The 18252-nt window shown below is 43.3% G+C and overlaps 1 protein-coding gene across 4 annotated transcripts in view; it reads left to right on the top strand.

Moving 5' to 3' along the window:
* LOC143302069 (nuclear receptor subfamily 2 group F member 1-B-like) overlaps positions 1–5942 on the top strand; it is a 34848-nt gene extending 28906 nt beyond the window's left edge. For all 4 annotated transcript variants that reach the window (XM_076616576.1, XM_076616575.1, XM_076616577.1 and 1 more), the window contains exon 3: positions 1160–5942. In XM_076616576.1, the coding sequence (XP_076472691.1) occupies positions 1160–1425 (266 nt within the window). In that variant the 3' untranslated portion in view covers positions 1426–5942. The remainder of the gene's footprint in view (positions 1–1159) is intronic.
* Positions 5943–18252: the final 12310 nt, after the last annotated feature.

Raw genomic sequence — 18252 nt, 5'->3', positions numbered from 1 at the left:
TTTTCTCAAGGCCTGATTAAGCGCGTTGGGTTACGCTGCTGGTCAGGCATCTGCTTGGCAGATGTGGTGTAGCGTATATGGATTTGTCCGAACACAGTGACGCCTCCTTGAGCTACTGAAACTGAAGAGGTGGATCCCTGAATTAGTGCAGGGCCATTAGAGGGGAAAGTTTGTTATTGGATGTATGGGGGACTCTGGTTTAAAGTCTAGGGTCAACGACCTGGGGGCAACGACCTGGCGTGTGTTGGGGAACTCGGTCACTGCCTGCACAGTAGATCTAGATATCTAGGTGGCATTTTCTTTGGTCTCATACTGGGGTCATTCTCCTGAAAATGAAATGTGGCCACATATTCAGTCATACAGTGCCCACACACATGCATGCACTTGCTCAAAAAATTATATATCTGTACTTCCTCTTCCTGCTCTGTCCAGTAATTCACACACACACACACACACACACACACACACACACACACATGGCCACAACTAGGAAGTAATGGTTCATCTGCTTGGATTCACTTTGTTCCTGTTGCCCATTTTAAGTTTTGATTATTCAGTACTTCCCCTTTTTGTGTCTCTTGTCTCTCCATCTAATGTCGAGAACTTCTTTCCAACATAGTCTGTACAGATCTCGACATCCTGTTCTGACCATTTTTTGATACTGTCACTAATGTCTGGCATAAATTATAAACATGGATCCTTGCTGAACACATGAGCATACACCACGGTAGACACACACTTTTTGTTCTTTTTTGTCTCTCTTCACTCTGTTCTGTTTGTGTTTGAGTCTGTGCATACAGGTTTACCGACATTAATGTTTTATTGCTTATAAAATGAATAGTATATATAATTTACAGTGTGTTACTGTTTAATCTTTTACAGATGGGCTTTCATGTGTATGACTTTTTTTTTTTTTTACCTCAGCGTATAGCCACAGCTGTATTCCATTATCAAATTTAAACGTCAATTCTTGTTAAAAAAAAAAAAAAAAACAGCAACAAAAAACAACTTTGACTTGTTTACAAGTTCATGTTCCATATGTAATATGTGATAAATGTTACACTGTCCATAATTTGAAGTCTTTCATTAGTTTCTGATGTGAAATTATTAGTAATCAAATAAGAAGTGAACTAAATTGTGTGTGTGTGTGTGTGTGCAGGCCACGTGGGTCTGGGGGAGGCCAGCAAGGTGGAGGCCATCAACTCTGACGTGACGGCCTCACTGCGTGACCACGTTCAGCGGTCCTGCCCCTCTGACGTGCTGCGCTACTCGCGCCTGCTGCTGATGCTGCCCGCGCTGTATGGCATCAGTGACAAGATGGTGGAGCGCCTCTTTTGCCGCAACATGGATTCCGACTCCATCACCGAGGTCAAGGTGCTGCTGAAGGACCTGCTGGAAACGTTCAGCTCTGGGGCACGCCCCTGAAGGATTGACCGGACAACATGGAGCGAGTGACTGTTGGTGCAAAACTATTCGGTGAAGAATGTACTATCCCGGTTCCTTTGGAAAAACTAAGATGCAAAAATATATGATGATGTCAAGTATGTTGATGTTTGGATTGTTGGTAAGGCATGTGGAGAAAAGTAGGCACACATGCTTCTTGCTAAAGAGTTTCAGAGCTAGGCAAAGATGCAAAAATATGCATATGCTGCTATCATTTGTGGAGCCTTGGTTAGGCATATGGAAAGTACTTCTATACAGTTTCAGAAGTAGGGATAAGCAGAACTGCTGTCTTGTCATCAACAGGTAGATAGAGGGGCTTGATGTGTGGGTCAGGAGATTACACTGGGAATAGAGTTGGAAATACTCAGTTATTGGTAGGCAACGCTGGCATGCATGTGTGCATGTATGTATACAGGGGACACTGACATAAAGAGACGGGGGTGTCCCCTGCCAAAATACTGGTTATGTGTAGTCACACCCTGTTCTCACACTCCCTAATTTATGAATTTGTTTTATGCAAGTTTGCAACCATCCACATTAGAGAGGATAATGTGGTGAGAGATCAGTGTGAGTGGTACTGAACTGGATTTTGCATAATGTAGAACTCTTGAGAATGTGGTTTGAATATGTGTATGTCTGCTCCAAGATGGTTTGACTCTAATTTATTTTCCTTTGTGTGGTGGGGTGGTGGTCTCCTACTATATACGATCTCTGCTGAATGCCAGCAGCCCCCAGCACAACACACACACACACATACACACTCACACTCACGGCACTCACTCACACACACACACACACACACACAAAACTCCAGGTGTGACTGTGACAGCAAGTGATAGCAGCCTGTTGTGATGTTTGTGCTGATTGTTTGCATTGAATTATTCACTTGATTAGTTCATGATGATGCTTGAGTTTGATTGTGCTGATTGTTTGCATTGAATTATTCACTTGATTAGTTCATGATGATGCTTGAGTTTGATTTGAAGAAAGTGTGCTGGAAGTGGATGATGACCATTTTGAACTGTGTTGTACATCCTGCCTTCATTGCCATTCTTCTCTTTTCTTCATCATCCACTTTGTGTCAGGATTCTGATCACCTTCAGACCAGTTTCCTTGGCTTTGTAGTTTGTATTCACTCCTTGGACCATTGTATGTTTTACAGCCATAATAGTATAACTAATAAGTAACATTAATGGTAAGTAATGACAACAGTGTTTCTTTCCTGTGAAAGTTATGCAACTTCTGGGAGGATTGGCATAATGCATGCTTCATTTGATTATTTTATAAAGAAATGTAACACCCGTAAGTGATGAGCCTGGGTGATAAAAGATCATGACGGCAATGTCTGCTTTCTGTGATGATTTTGCTCAACAAAAGTGGAGCAGTCCTAAGAGGAAGAAGCCCAAATACCGGTGACAGACATCCTGACGTGTAAGCTGGCTGTGTCAGTGCACACAAAGTGACACCCTGACCTGTAAGCTGGCTGTGTCAGTGGGCAGCCCTTCACTGAGGACCATTCTGTCAGTTGTCATGGAGTTAAAACTATACACAACCAGGTCTCACTAAATTTCGAATCGGACAAAAAGGGATTTTCTGCATCTGAGTTCATTCAGTGCTTGCAAAAGAAAATTGGTATTATTTTTAACTGATGCATTGTAAGAGGTTTCAGTTTGAGGGATTTTGTGAGCATTAGATTTTTGTTTCTGTGTGCCTGTTCCATTTACAGTTCTCGATCTTTTTACTCCACACAGAATCTCATTCAGTCAGTGTTTCAGATCATTTAATGTTTTCGGTGTTTGTTAGGACCAAGGAATTGACTTCTAAAAACTGATTTTGTCTACAGGTTATATTGGAATACACAGTTCTGTGTATAAAAGATCTCTTTTACAACCCCGCACCCCACCCCACCCCAAAAAAAACAAACATAAAACAAAACCAACTGGTGTAGATTGATATCTTTCCCATTTTTTCATAGTACATAGAACTTTGTAAGAAAGAATCCCCCACTCCTACCCCTTCAGCCATGCTCTGTCATTCCTCCCTGTCACATAGTCTTGCATCACAGATCTGTTTGAGTAGTATGCAATCTCTCTGGTGTATATGTGCGTGTGTATCTCAGGATGTTGTTTATCAGTGTTATAAATGCTGTGTTATTTGGGGTCAGTCTATGAGATGTCTTTTTCTTCTTTTCTTTTCTTTTCTTAACACCAGTAGTTCTAGATCTTGTAGCTCTTGACCATATGTATAGGGTATTTATTGTGGGTATTTACTTTTTTAATCAGTCTCTGGCGCATGCTTTTCAACCTTTCTTTCCTTTTATTGACTTATGATTATTATCATTACTGCTTTGGTGTCCAACCATGGATGTGATTTCCATATCCTGTGGTTGTATGAAACCTATCTGTAGATCTATATGATCTATCTTCCAAGACTGAACTACACACAGATCATCTTATCTCAGTGTTGTTTGTTTTCTCACAGATCACTTTAAATGTCCTATATCTATAGATTCATATATAGGTAGTTGTGAATTGTGTTTGCCTCTTCTTGCCCTTTTTTTTTTATATATATATATATATATATATATATATATAAAGATTTTACTGAAATGAAATGTTTTCACTAATTTGGTCTTGTCTTGAATTTTGACTGCCTGTCCATTTTAGAGTCTGGTGTCTCCATCTGTTTTGAACAGTTTTGACACCCCCACCCTCACCTCCACACCTGCTTTGTATCTTCAAGATTACATAAATTTCTGTTCCATAACACTTTTTTTCATTTGGTTATCATTATTAGTGGTGTTTAATTATTATTGTGAGTTTTCTGTCATATAAAGACCAAACAGTGAAACATGGACCTTCTCCTTTTCATGTGTTTTTAAGTATGTTACAGTTGATGTTATTTAGTTGAAAACTTGATCAGATTCCTTCATTTTATATGGAAAATTTTTTTTCCCAGTCATCCTCATAGTTCTAACATTGTGTTGCTATTGTAATATTCTTCTCTTACTTATGATGTATGGTGCTTAAAAAAGTTGAACAATGCTTTTTCATTTATTTATACATCGTCATCAGTCAGTGAAGCAAATTGTGGTAACTAGAAAGTGGGGTTTTTTGTTGTTGTTGTTATATTAAAGAAAATGATAGAAGTAAAAATGAAATAAAAAAGAAAAAGAAGGAAAATGAATTTTAATGATATGTAATGAATAATAATTTTAAAAAAAAAGTTAAATCAATGAGAAAATAAACTATGGACACTTCCATAAGTGAATATTTCTTTTAGATGGATCATGACCTATTTGCTTTATAGTAATGCAAGCTAGTCGCTCAGAAACACAAAAGCAAGAATTTATATGACAGTTTGAAAGAGGAACGAATTTTTTCATAATACTAGACATGTTACTCCACACTTGCGCATTACATGAATTATATACAAAAACTTGAGAATTGAAATTGTGTAAAGTATAGTACAACACAGTAAGGTATATATATATTGACCAGGATGAAACAGATTTCAGTTTGATGATGACATTTCATTTTTCAGGAAAACATGGTCACGTTATCTCAGTCACATGCCAAGATGTCATTTATGATTGAGTTGTCAGTACTTTCATCATATTTTCCATAACGTCCCCTTGCCCCCTCCCTTTTTTGTTGTAAATGTCAGCTTAATATAAACAAACAGCCCCGTGTGATATATCATTAATCTATCATTCTACGTCACAAAAACCGCACCTGCTGGAAAGTGCTACATTTTCTTTTCCTTGCTACTCACCAGCCATCAAGTTTCCAAGCGTCTTGTGATGGATTCAGTGTACTGCAATGTTACTGCAACTTCTATGCCATTCTGATTGTGTCTTTATGCATGACAAGAATGTTTTGCACAAAGTGACGGTGTTGTTTGTTGATTAATTTATTATCATTATTTATTACGATGAAATCAGAACCAATTGTGACAGTTTGTTTCATTGAAAAATAAAACAAGAAGCACAAAGTGTATTGAGTTTGGAAACTTGGGCATAGAATCTGAATCCATAATATATCTCCCAGCCCAGTTGACTCTGTGCCCGCTCCCAGACTGGCTGATTGAAAGCTGATCTTCTTCGTGCCTGAATGATTAGTATGCTGAGAAGGAAATAAGTTGACATGTGAGAAGTACACGGTGAGAAAATGTTCTGAGTGCTTTGGATAAGAAATGCCATTCATCTAACCTGTTCTTAATGAAATATCCTGTGTTCTGTCAGTGCTGAAGGCTATATAATGAACTTGGAAAAACAACTTGCAATTGTCTGGTCGTTTATAAGATGTGCATTTTATCTGCTGGTGGTTGTAATTTATTTGTGTGTATGTTCAAGTATCTGGAAGAACGATTTGTGGAGCTTAAATCTAGATGTTCTGTGAGTGGTTGGAACATGGACGGGAAGTGTGGAAAAAAGATGGTCTTGTTTTTTTGTAGTTCGTAGTGTAACTTATTGGTGAATAAATTATTTGAAATATGAATGATGGATTGCTTGTGGTGCTGTAAGTGGATGGTGTGTGTGGGTTGTCTGCACAAACATTCTCTCTCTCTCTCTCTCTCTCTTTCTCTCTCTCACACACACACACACACAAATGGTTACTCTTATTATGAGCCTGACAAAACATTTTGACTATGACTCACACACACACACACACAAACACTTTCTCATTCATATATGAGAAGCATTCTTTCATTCTCACTTTGTGGTCTTGACACTTATCAGACTCACAAATACATTATCTATCATCACTAAAAAAAAAAAAAAAGGTAAGGAAATGAAAATTATAATTTGAACAAAATCCATAAGCCATGCCACTTCTGAACTGAGAACCCTTGTCTCTAGAACCACAAGAATATTTGGGTTTTTTTTTTTTTCAAATGTTGAAACAGAATTCACTTATTCAGAAACACAGAATGAATTAAACACACAAACAATAGCCTACACGAGAATCAGTCAATAAATATGTGCACATAAAAGCATACAATGCTTAGATGTGAAATGGTAAAACGCATCTTATGCATACAAAAGTAACTAAGTCATACATGTTATTGTCAGAGCAGATGTACAGTAGTAACATGTAAACTAGAAGTAAACCACTCAGGTACACAATAATCACAAAGACCAGAGGGTGGGCATATTACAGCACAAATTGCAATTAAAAATAGGCACACCATATATCTGAAACTTCTACAGAAGTGTCACAACATTTAAGGGTTCATTACTAAATTTCAATCCCATCGTAACTTCAAAATTAACGTACTCTTGTACCTTTTCCCGCCTTTCGTTTAACGAGAAAAGCCAAACCTGTTGTTCCCATGAACCTTTAATTCGTGAAGGGCTAACGTTAGTTCTACAGGCCACTAAGCCTTCTGTGGTCAGTCCACTGACACACGCCTTGCCTCCTTCACAAAAGACCTGTCCCGAAGGAGCGTGTTCGGAGATGGGTGACCCCGTAGCTTTTGCCGTGTATTGACGTCATCGGGCCTGAAAAATGACGTAATTTACTACGGGGTTCGCATAAAATTAGGAACTATGGCATCAAAGCAGTCCTACTTAAAAACTCCATGCTGTCCATTTGTAAAACATACGTAGAACTGAACTGTTAGGGTTTTTTTCTTTTTGTAGAAATAGGTCTAGCCCTCTTCTTTGGCTCTCAACACTTATAGGTGAGTTTTTGTTGTTGTTGTTGTTGTTGTTGTTTTATGACATAAAAGAAAGAAATGATATGATATTAATTGATATGGATACTTATATAGCGCCTATCCTCGGTTGGAGACCAAGCTCTAAGCGCTTTACAAACACGGGATCATTTGCACAACAGGCTGTCTGCCCGGGTAGAGCCGTCTGACGACTGCCACTGGGCGCTCATCATTCATTTCCTGTGTCATTCAATCACATTTCAGGCACGCACGCATACACACTCAGACAGACATGTAACATTTTACGTGTATGTTTTTGTTTATCTACCCCGCCATGTAGGCAGCCATACTCCGTTTTCGGGGGTGTGCATGCTGGGTATGTTCTTGTTTCCATAACCCACCGAACGCTGACATAGATTACAGGATCTTTAACGTGCGCATTTGATCTTCTGCGTGCGTATACACACGAAGGGGGTTCAGGCACTAGCAGGTCTGCACATATGTTGACCTTGAAGATCGGAAAAATCTCCACCCTTTACACACCAGGCGCCATCACCGAGATTCCAACCCCGGGACCCACAGTCCAACGCGTTAACCATTCGGCTATTACACCCGAAATGGTGACAACAAGGATTGATTTCAACACATTTCATGTTTGTTATTGCATGGCTGTTTCCTAGTCTTTTCCCATGGCCAGCACCTCGATGAAATAAGTGTTGTGGAAATTCGAAACGCAAGAACCACTTCTTAAGTACTTTGACTGAGGTGGTGTAATTTACTACGCTCAGTAACTGACGTGGTGTAATCAGCTACGCTCAGTAATTGATGTGGTGCAATTTAATACGCTCAATAACTGACGTCGTGTAATTTACTACGCTCAATAATTGACGCGTTTAATTTACTATGCTCAGTTATTGACATGGTGTAATTTACTACCCTCGATAACTGACGTGGTGTAATTTACTACGCTCGGTAACTAACGTGGAGTAATTTGCTACGCTCCATAACTGACGTAATGTACTACGCTCAATAAACGCTCAATAAAAGAAAACAATAACGCAGTCCGAAAAGGAACTTGCCCAAATAAAGACGGGTAACTGACATCCTGACCTGTAACCTCGATGTCATTTCCAGGCAACAGCACTTCACTGACCAACATTCGTCAGCATCTGTCAGGGGGCAAAACAGCCCAGCATCTTGAAGCACTTTGTGTTCGGGTGGGGCTCTGAAGTGCTCTGACGTCATCGGTCCTGAGACGTCACTACAGGGGTTACACAAAGATAGGGACCATTGCATCAAAGCAGACCTGATTTCACAAAAAGTTGGGCTTAAAAAAAATCTAGATACAAATTTAAGTTATATAGGCTGCATAATCTCTAATCTGCCACTGGCTTCTCAGTCGTTGAATGCACTATAACGTCTCTTTCCCGCACACGTGCACAATAAACAGCTTGATAAATTGTATGCGTTTGAAAAGTCCAATAATTTACAATTGTTCAGCCTGGGATTTTTTGTTTTGTTTTGTTGATATAAATATATATATATATATATATATATATATATAGAGAGAGAGAGAGAGAGAGAGAGAGAGAGAGATACATATATGGAGAAAGAGAGAGAATGACAATAACAATGACAATGACAGCGACAAATATTTTAATTGTGAAGGGCATCGACACACACACACACACACACACACACACAACGTAGATGGGTGTTCACAGACACGTCTTTACAAGGTATCCAAGAGTTCTTCACGGTGTTTCAAGGCATAGTAGATGTACATGGTCAGCTTTCTGTTATGTTCGATGTTTTCCACTGATAATATATTACCTACATCAGGTTGTGCTATATTGTGTAACGGTTTTTCGAGATATTTTACTCTTACACTCTGATATACCGCACATGCAAACAGAAAGTGGTATTCGTTCTCCTGTATTTCAGGACAAAAGGGGCAATCGTGACTGACAGTTTGGTATCGCATATTGATTGCAAGTTCATTTATTCTAAACCGAAATCTAATCAAACAGTCTCTAAACTTTTCTTTCATATTGTGATGCCGTTTATGTATGTATCATACTGATGAACAGTTTTGAAAAGTCGATACATTGAAAAACGTTCGCTGGTCTGCACTTTCAAAAGCCATTCTTGTCTAAAATTTTCAATAAGAGAGAGAGAGTGAGAGAGAGAGAGAGAGAGAGAGGATAACTGTGGTTTTTCGTCGTATAAAATAGAAGTGCACGTACATGCGAGAATGTTTCTGATGAAGTGCTCATAACACTGGCTGTATACAACTGTTTGCTGGAAATTCAGCATCGTTAATTTCACCATGCCTCAAAGAAGAAAACTGCAAGTTTCCCAAACAGTCCTTAACTTCTGGTGACCACTGTAAGTGATGGTCTTCCACGGCATTTTTTGGGCCAACATCTGCGCATTTTGATCACACTGCTCAGGGAGAGAACTGGTGCACTTTGAACTTTTGGAGCTGACGATCTAACCAACATGGAAACGCGTGCGTGCAAACACTGAAAGCTCAGCTTCTAAATGAAGTAGTAGTAGTAGTAGAAGTAGTAGTAGTAGTAGTCGCAACAGTAACTGTTGTTGTTGTTGTAATTTATGTAAACAATAAATAAATAAATAACGCCAATAATGATGAACCACATGCGGCATTAATGTCGTACCTGTGTGTGTGTGTGTGTGTGTGTATGTGGGAGGGTGAAGGGGGTGGGTAGGGAACAGGACAGGTGAGGGCCGGGTGAGGTGGGGTGGGAGAGGGAGGGGGTGTCTGTCAGTGTCGTTCACACGTGTCACATCCCGCGTGTGTCAGTCATATGCTGCTAAAGACTGACGTGGGTCCACACACAAAGGTCCACACGCAGCTGACGACAGATGCGTAAAAACAGTCAACACTTTGCACCTAATTGGCGGATGCGACAGTGTATTTAACCTGCGTAGTTCTTGTTGTTGTTTTCGCAGTCAGCTTTGTTCCAAGATTTTTGTTGTTGTTTGGTTTCGTTTTTTGTTTATTCGTTTCAGTTTTGCAATGCTACTTGTATTTTTATATTGACCTCGGTACATAAAATAAAAAGGAGTTTAAAATGCACTTATTTCGTTATATTGGCAATGATTTGAAATGCGTTGACTGTCTTACAGATCCGTAGTGGAGATTTTTATCAAGAATCGGATTCTGACACAAGATGTGTGTCCGGTTAATTCGGATATCCTATGTCGGAGGCCCGCGTCATCCATTTGTGGAAATGCGATTGTACGTTTTCCCACCGTACACGTTCGGTTCAATTCCGTTGCGGTTTTCAGACACTGAGAAAGAAACACCATCAGAATGACCTAGAAATAAAATTGTGATGAGCGGAAACCACAACACATAGTTGTGTCCATTGCTGTTAATGTGAAAACGGCGAAGTTAATTCTGATATCATCGAAAATAAATTTTAACAATTGATAAACGACATGATTTTCGGCAGTCTTTGTCGTATGCCATTTTTTCCAGCAGGCCTTTGTCTGTGAAAGTAGCAAGCATTTTGTTGAGAAGAGTTCAAGCTATAAGTCAGTATTGGTAGTGAGGGGTTCCAACTTGAATGGACACGTTTATATACTTTGCTTGGACGTTTAAAACTACTGATTAACATCGCTGACGTGGGCTGTCCACTGTTCACTGATAATAAATGCAATGGTTTCGGCAACATCCACATTTCCCCCTCATGACGGAACGAGTACTGTTCACAAGGCGTGGACTTGCACCAGTTAATCAATGGAGTGGAGGGGAAGAAAGGTGGATATTGCCATGGTTTCTGCAACAAATCGCATTTCCGACTGTGAGCAATGGGCCAGCCAACCTGTTTCTGTTTTGGTTCGACTGGAATAGCGAACACTGGGCACCCCCCATTTGTTGTGAATGGGGAATCAAGCAATTTATACACCTTAACTCTTAAAAAAACGAAACAAAAAAACAACAAAAAACAAAAAACAACAACAACAAAACAACCGATGATAATATCAAGTAGGAACAGAAAGCCGACGGTTCTCTACTTATTTCCCTGAGAAAATACTTTCATCCACTTTATTTGAGTTTATTTGAGTTCCAACGTTTTGGTCCGAAACAGACTTAACCCCTCCCCACCCCCTCACCCTCCCTGTACACACACACACACACAAACTTCAAGGTCCTTGCAAGCAGTGTTCGCCTCCACTGAGAAAAAAACAACAACAAACAGCTTGATCAGTATCAAGAAAACGTTGCAACAGTCGACTACACAGCACAGGACCAAACATGGTGGCCATACCAGTGACTCATCTGAACCGGATCCTAACCAGTCACGGAAATCACGTTGGGGTCAACATGTTTTGCTACGCGTCCACCTCCACCCCCACCAACCCACCCTACCCCCTTCACCAATGACTTGACGATCCCCCCTCCCCTCCCCCCCTCCTCTCCTTCGCATAGAACCGAACACAACGAATCGTGTAGTACAGAAATCTTCTTCAGCCCGCGTTCATCAGTGAGCCAGAAAACTGTCAGCGGGTTATCCAACTTGTTGCATCATCGCCAAGCCCCGGCCTTTGCCGCCATGTTGGTGACCGGGAGTCAAGGTCATAGGGTTGTTTTGACAGAAAGAGCGCTGTGGCGAGGGATGACCTTGGTCCGATAAGTATGGTGTGTGTGTCGTGCGGCATGTTTTCGACGTGAAGTGTACACGTGTGTGCTATGGTGTGCCCATGGACTCAGTCACAAGTATCCATTTCTCATCAGCGACGACACGTCCGGAAGTTGTTGTTTCAGTATAAGTATCAGTTGCTCAAGGAGGCGTCATTGCGTTCGGTTAATCCATATACGCTACACCACATCTGCCAAGCAGATGCCTGAGAAAAAAAAGATTAAAATTTTTTTTTTTTAAAGAGATAAATACATAAACATACTAATAATATTTATAAGGGGCAAAATCTTAGTGAAGTCAACTCTAAGCGCACAAAAAAGACAGCAATGATGATAAATAAAGCAAATAAATGTAAAACATGCAGACACACATTCACACATACACACACACACACACACACACACACATGCATAACATATGCAAGAAACATGCAGTTTCACAGATATAAAAGCACAATCAAATACACATAAACGTAGCCTACATGAGCCCCCCCACTTCCCCCCCCCCACCCCCACACACACATTACCCTGCACCTCATCCCCCTGCTCCACCACACACTCATTTCTGGGCTACGTATTGCAGCTTCCACGGCACACACACACACACACACGCGTTGTTTACTGACGTGAAGGGCCGCCCGCCGAACTAACAGGCAAAAGTGTTCTTTTCCAGGAACCAGGCGGGAGGGGGAAGAGTGGGGGGGGGGGGGGGGGGGGGGTTTAATGTTGGCAGAAATGGGATGAGAACTAGTAGCAGATTGATTTCCTCACGGCCCCTCCCTTCCCCACCCTTCCCCCCCTCCCAGCCCCACCAAGGCGTCACCTCCAATCGCCCTTTTCAACTGTGGCTGACTGGGTGAAGGGTCGGCTCAAGTTGACGTGGAGGGGCAGCAGTGTAATAGGTACTGAATGCACTTCAGTGCCACAGGCTGCACACCTCCACATTGACAGCATACAGATGTGTGGGGATATAGCTGGTTTGGACGAGTTACGGGGTTTTTGTTGTTTGTTCTCTGTGTCTCTGTCTACGTCTCTCTGTCTCTGTCTCTGTCTCTCTCTCTCTCTCTGTCTGTCTGTCAGTCTGTCTCTCTCTCTCTCTGTGTTTGTTAAGAGACTTGGTTTGATAAAGAAATCGAACTGTATATGTTATCTCGGAAGAAGACAGGTGGTTTTATGGCCAGACTAAGCTGACAATTGTTGATATGTATAAGCATTTACAAACGATTATTTCCTCAAGTCTTTTCTTCGTACATCATCATCATCTCATCATCTATCCCTTGACCCGTGGGTGGGTCGTTGGGGCACCATGGATGACTGCCTGGTCAGCTCGCGCCACCTGCCTCGGTCCTCAGCGGCCCTTTGAGTTGTGGCAAATGGCAGGCCCGTCCACTCTTTGATGTTGTCCTCCCACCGCTTTCTCTGTCTGCCTCTCTTCCTCCTTCCTTGTACGGTACCCTGCAGGATGGTCTTGGCTAGGCCGTCTGATCGTGTGACGTGTCCATACCAGCGGAGCTTGCGTTCCTTCACTGTGGTTAGCAGGTCTTTGAATGGGCCAATGGCGTTTTGGACTCTTCTTTTCACTTCCTCATTTGTGATGTGGTCTTTGTATGTAATGTTCAGGATCTTGCGGAAGCATCTCATTTCCAGGGTCTGGATTCTTCTCTGGAGTTCTGCAGTGAGGGTCCAGGATTCGCAAGCATATAGAAATATTGAGAAGATGATGGAGCGCATTAGTCTGATTTTGGACGAGAGGGAGATCTTTTTGTCCTTCCATATAGTCTTCAATCGACTCAGTGCGGCAGTAGTCTGCGCGATTCTGGACAGGACCTCTGGTTTCGAACCCTCGTCTGACACAATGGCACCCAAGTATTTGAAGGAGGAGACTTCTTCCAGTTTTTCACCATTTACGTGCAAGTTGGACGTTACGCCTTGGCTGTTGTTGGTCATAACCTTGGTCTTCTCAGCACTGATCTCCATGCCGTAGGCTGATGATGTCTTGTCAAGTTTGTGCACGAGTTCTTCGAGTTCTTTCTCTTCTCCTGCCAGGCCATCAATGTCATCGGCAAAGCGCAGGTTGGTGATGACTCTGCCTCCAATGCTGACAGTTCCCACATGATCTTCCAGAGCGTCAGTCATGATCCTTTCAAGAAAGAGGTTGAAGAGAGTGGGAGAGAGTAGACAGCCCTGTCTGACTCCGACCGTGGTTCTAAACCAGTTACCCGTGCTACCATTGAAGAGGACTGCACTGGTTGCTCTTTCGTATAGGTTCTGTATGGCTTGGATGATGTCTTCACTGATGTTGAATTTGTGCATGGTGGCCCATAAGGCAGCGTGCCATACCCTGTCGAACGCCTTCTTGAAGTCAATGAAGACGTGGTAGAGGTCTCTTTGGTGCTGGAGATATTTCTCGCACAGCAAGTGCAGGTTGAAGATTTGTTCTGTTGTGCTTCTCCCTGCTCTGAAGCCGGCCTGCTCTTCGGCGATGATCATTTCTGCTTGCGGCTTCAGTCGGTTGAGAAGGACCTTTAGCATGACCTTGCTGGGGTGGCTGATTAGGCTGATAGTGCGGTAGTTTTTGCACTGTTGTAGATTGCCCTTCTTGGGGATTGTGATGACCAATGATTGTGTCCAGGTGGTTGGCCACTCTCCCGTCTGCAGGATCTTATTACAGATGGTGGTGAGGGCATCAATCACCGCTTCGCCTCCAGCTTGAATCAGTTCGGCGGGAATGTTGTCGACGCCAGCTGACTTCCCTGCTTTCAGTGTCTTCACTGCTGCCTCTACTTCTTCCCGAAGAATTGGCTGGCTGTCGTTGTTGGTTGATGGGGGACAGTTCAGAACTGAAGTGTCACCTTTGGTGTCATGGTTGTACAACTCGGAGCAATATTCAGTCCATCGCTGTAGGATGTCTTTTTCTTCAATGAGGCATTTCCCTGATTTGTCCTGGATGGTGCTGACTCGTCCTTGCTTGGTTGTTGTCAAGTTTTTGACAGTTGCGTACGCTCTTTTTGAGTTGTTCTTTTGCAGGTTGTCTTCAATCTCTGAGCACTGTTGTTCTATCCAGTTTTCTTTTGCTTTTCTCATGCTGGATTTGACCTTGTTGTTGGCGGTCCTGTATTTGTTTGTTCCTTCAGGGGTGCCTTTCTTGTTCTTCAGTGCTCTTCGTTTATCGCATAGTTCGAGGATGTCAGGGGTGACCCAGGGCTTCTTCACTGGTCGTTTTGTGCCCAGAACTTCTTTGGCAGTCTCAGTCACTGCAGTGTTAAATGCAGTTGTTTCTCTGTCGATGTTCACCTCTTCGTCCTGCAAGGTGGTCAGTGCGGCGAATTTTCCTCCAATCATGGCTTTGAAAGATTCTGCAACCTCTGGGTCTTTCAGTTTCTCGAGGTCGAATCTCATTCATGTGGTACCTTGCTTTGCGATCTTCTTGAGGCGGAGTCGGAAGGACATCATGACCAGGTTGTGGTCGCTGCCCACGTCTGCCCCTGGGAAACTTCTGGTCCTGGCGATGTTGATGCAGGACCGAAAGCGTTTCTTCACCAGGATGTAGTCGATCTGGTTGTTGTAGTCTCCGCCAGGGCTTTGCCAGGTCCATCTTCTGGATTTTTTGTGCGCTCCAAGTGTGTTTGCCAATATGAGGTCATTGTATCTGGCAAACTCCAACAATCTGAGACCTCTGTCGTTGGATGCCTCATTGCAGAAAGGACCGCAGTTGCCTTGCCAGTTTGGCTGTGCGTCTGCTCCAACCTTTGCGTTCCAGTCGCCCTGCACCACAAGTATGTCCTTCCGTGGTGCTTGGTTCACGATGTCTTGTAGTTGGTCGTAGAATGCCTCAACCTCGCTGTCCTCGTAGTCAGAGGTAGGTGCGTACGCCTGTATGATCGTGTTGTTGAATGGTGAGGCTTTGAGCCGAATGGTGATGATGCGGCTTGAAACTGGGCGACATCCCAAGATGCAGTTTGTGATGTTCTTGAGGACGAGGAAGCCTACCCCATGCTCGTGGCGGTCTTCTTTGCCACTGTAGTACAGTTTGTGGCCTTCTTCAGTTGTGAGATCTTTAATGTTCTTCAAGCGTACTTCACAAAGCCCTATGATGTTCCAGTTGTATCGTTCCATCTCGTATGTCAGTTCTTTGATTTTTCCTGCTGCACGGAGAGTTCTGACGTTCCATGTGCCAATCACGATGTTGTCTCTGCCTCTGATTTTTGCTGAGGTGTTACCAGTAGCATATTTTTCGCCTCTGCCCAGGTGTGCAGCAGAAGACGCGGTCCTTGGTGACCCGGGCGGCGACCGATCCGGTATGGAATGAGTGGGGGTTGTCATCATCATGGTGTGTCTTGGGCTGAGTGGCCTGGCGGAGCCCATCCCTCTCCAGGTCGTTGGTCACAGCCGAGGTCACCCAATACCTGGGTGGTCGCCTTGACCCCGGACACTTAGTCGTTGAGCTTGCTGGAAGCCCTTCCGCCCTAGCCGTTGGCTGGCTGTGCAGCTCTTCCGCCCCCTAGTGGTGCAGTGTCAACACCACCCCCTCACGTGGTTTAGCCCGCCAGCTGAGGCGGTGTACCAGGGTGTGGCGCTTGGAGCCAACACGTGAGAGCTTTAGGAGATGGATGAGGACTAGTGATGCCCGTCTGCTCCCGAAGGAGCACAGCTGCCAGACATCAAAGGTACTACCTCTATCCAGAGCCCCCTACACCCTACACCCTCGTACACAGTTTGAGTAACATGGCAAGTCGAGCAAAGAAAGGAGTCACATCATGGGTATAAAAGACTGTTGAAGTCATTGGAAGAAAAAACTCACTTGCTATTGTTACAGTGTGCCAGCAGTGTCACCCCCCCCCCCCCACCACCACCACCACCTGCACTCTGTTCCCTTCCCTCCCCATCCCTTCGCCCCCCCCCCCCCTCCTTCTTATCTCCCTTCCCACTCCGTCCAAAGCCCAGTCTTTGAGGTTGCACCGACACCCGCGCCACCCTCCCTCCTCACCCCTACTCCCTAGTCGGCGCCTTTGGTCCGCGTCACCCGCCTCAGTCGTTGAAACACATGGGGCTATGTGATGTCTGCCGCGATCCCCGTGCTGAACGGAACGTCCCGTGTGGCGGCCTGTCTTTCAAGTCGTTCCCCATCTCCCCTTCCACGAACGCAGCCAACGTAGATGGTGGGACTTCGGAGCGTAAACTAGGGAAAATTATGCTAATGCGAACTTTGATCAAGCCGGCTAACATGCCGAGAGTTGTATTGTCCTGTCTCCCCAATCTCTTTGTGACGTAAACGGGTGAACTTGTCATCATAGAATGTGTATAGACAAATGGGTTGAATTGTCGCGAATCAGATCAGTCTGTTGGATTGGACGAATTGGGATCAAGCAGTGGATCTGTCAGTCATTCACATAGCGTCATTAGGACAAGCAAAGATTGGTTATTTCAGTTCAGCTAGTTGCGGGAGTGAGTGTTGTAGCTTGCATAGTATGTTGTGGGAAGGGATAAAACCAGTCAGCACAGCCAGTTCTGAGCTGTCTCCCAGAAGAACTGACTGACACAGGGTGACTGACTGATCAGTGATGTGAGGAGCAAGGAAATCCTTGTTGGGCTGTGAGTACATGACTTGTAATGGTTTTATGTTATGTTGATAACTTAGTTGTGTTGGGAAACTGTTTTGTCAGTGGACAGCCAGTTTAAGTTGATCTTGTGGCTTGTGGAAAGAAAAGGGGTTAATGTGTGAAAGCTACCCACAGAGAGAAGTACTGGCCTAAATCTTTTGAGTCCCCCCCCCCTTCTATTTGGTTACAGATATCTTGTTCTGTATTTTTGAGGTATTACTTACTTGTTTTGTATAGTAGGTGGTGTTGGTTCAGTGTGAACTGAACAGATCTATAGGCTAACACATTGTCAGAGTGTGTTGAGGGTTTTTCATGTGTGTGTGCACATGGGGGTAACAGCAACTGAGCAAGTGTTGTGGAACACATGTTTGATTTGTTGGTAGTTGTGGTAACATGTGTAGGAGTTGTGCTGTGTGTCAGTGGTTTACAGTGTTCAGACAAAGTGGGAAGGAACATTGTAATGTGATTAGTGAGTTGGCAAACTATGAGAGCATTGAGGGTCAGTGCTATATGGTTGCATATTGCTGTTTACCAGAGGTATGTTGGAAGTAATGATTTCCACACATGTACTTGTGTCAGTGGGACACTTTGTGAAGGCAAAGAGGAGATTTGTTTGGTCATGGTAACACACAGTTTAGCTGAATGATAGGTAACATGAGTTGGAACACAGGGTTGTATTGGTCAGTGATATGTTTTGTACACAGTATGTCACTGCTGGTGGCAGGTAAGCTTGATGAAGCTTGTATTTCCTCACATAGATCTATGTGTGAGAGGAGTGCATACTGGTGGACATGTGGTGAAAGGTGCTGAGAGGGTATAGGCTTTTCATGTCAGTGATGTCAGGATATTTGAGATTTTATCTGACCTGGGTTTTGGTTG

Source organism: Babylonia areolata, chromosome 28 (genome assembly GCF_041734735.1).
Source record: "Babylonia areolata isolate BAREFJ2019XMU chromosome 28, ASM4173473v1, whole genome shotgun sequence".
NCBI lineage: Eukaryota > Metazoa > Mollusca > Gastropoda > Neogastropoda > Buccinidae > Babylonia > Babylonia areolata.
The sequence above is the reverse complement of the archived record's forward strand: the minus strand, read 5'-3'. Positions and strand labels throughout refer to the sequence as shown.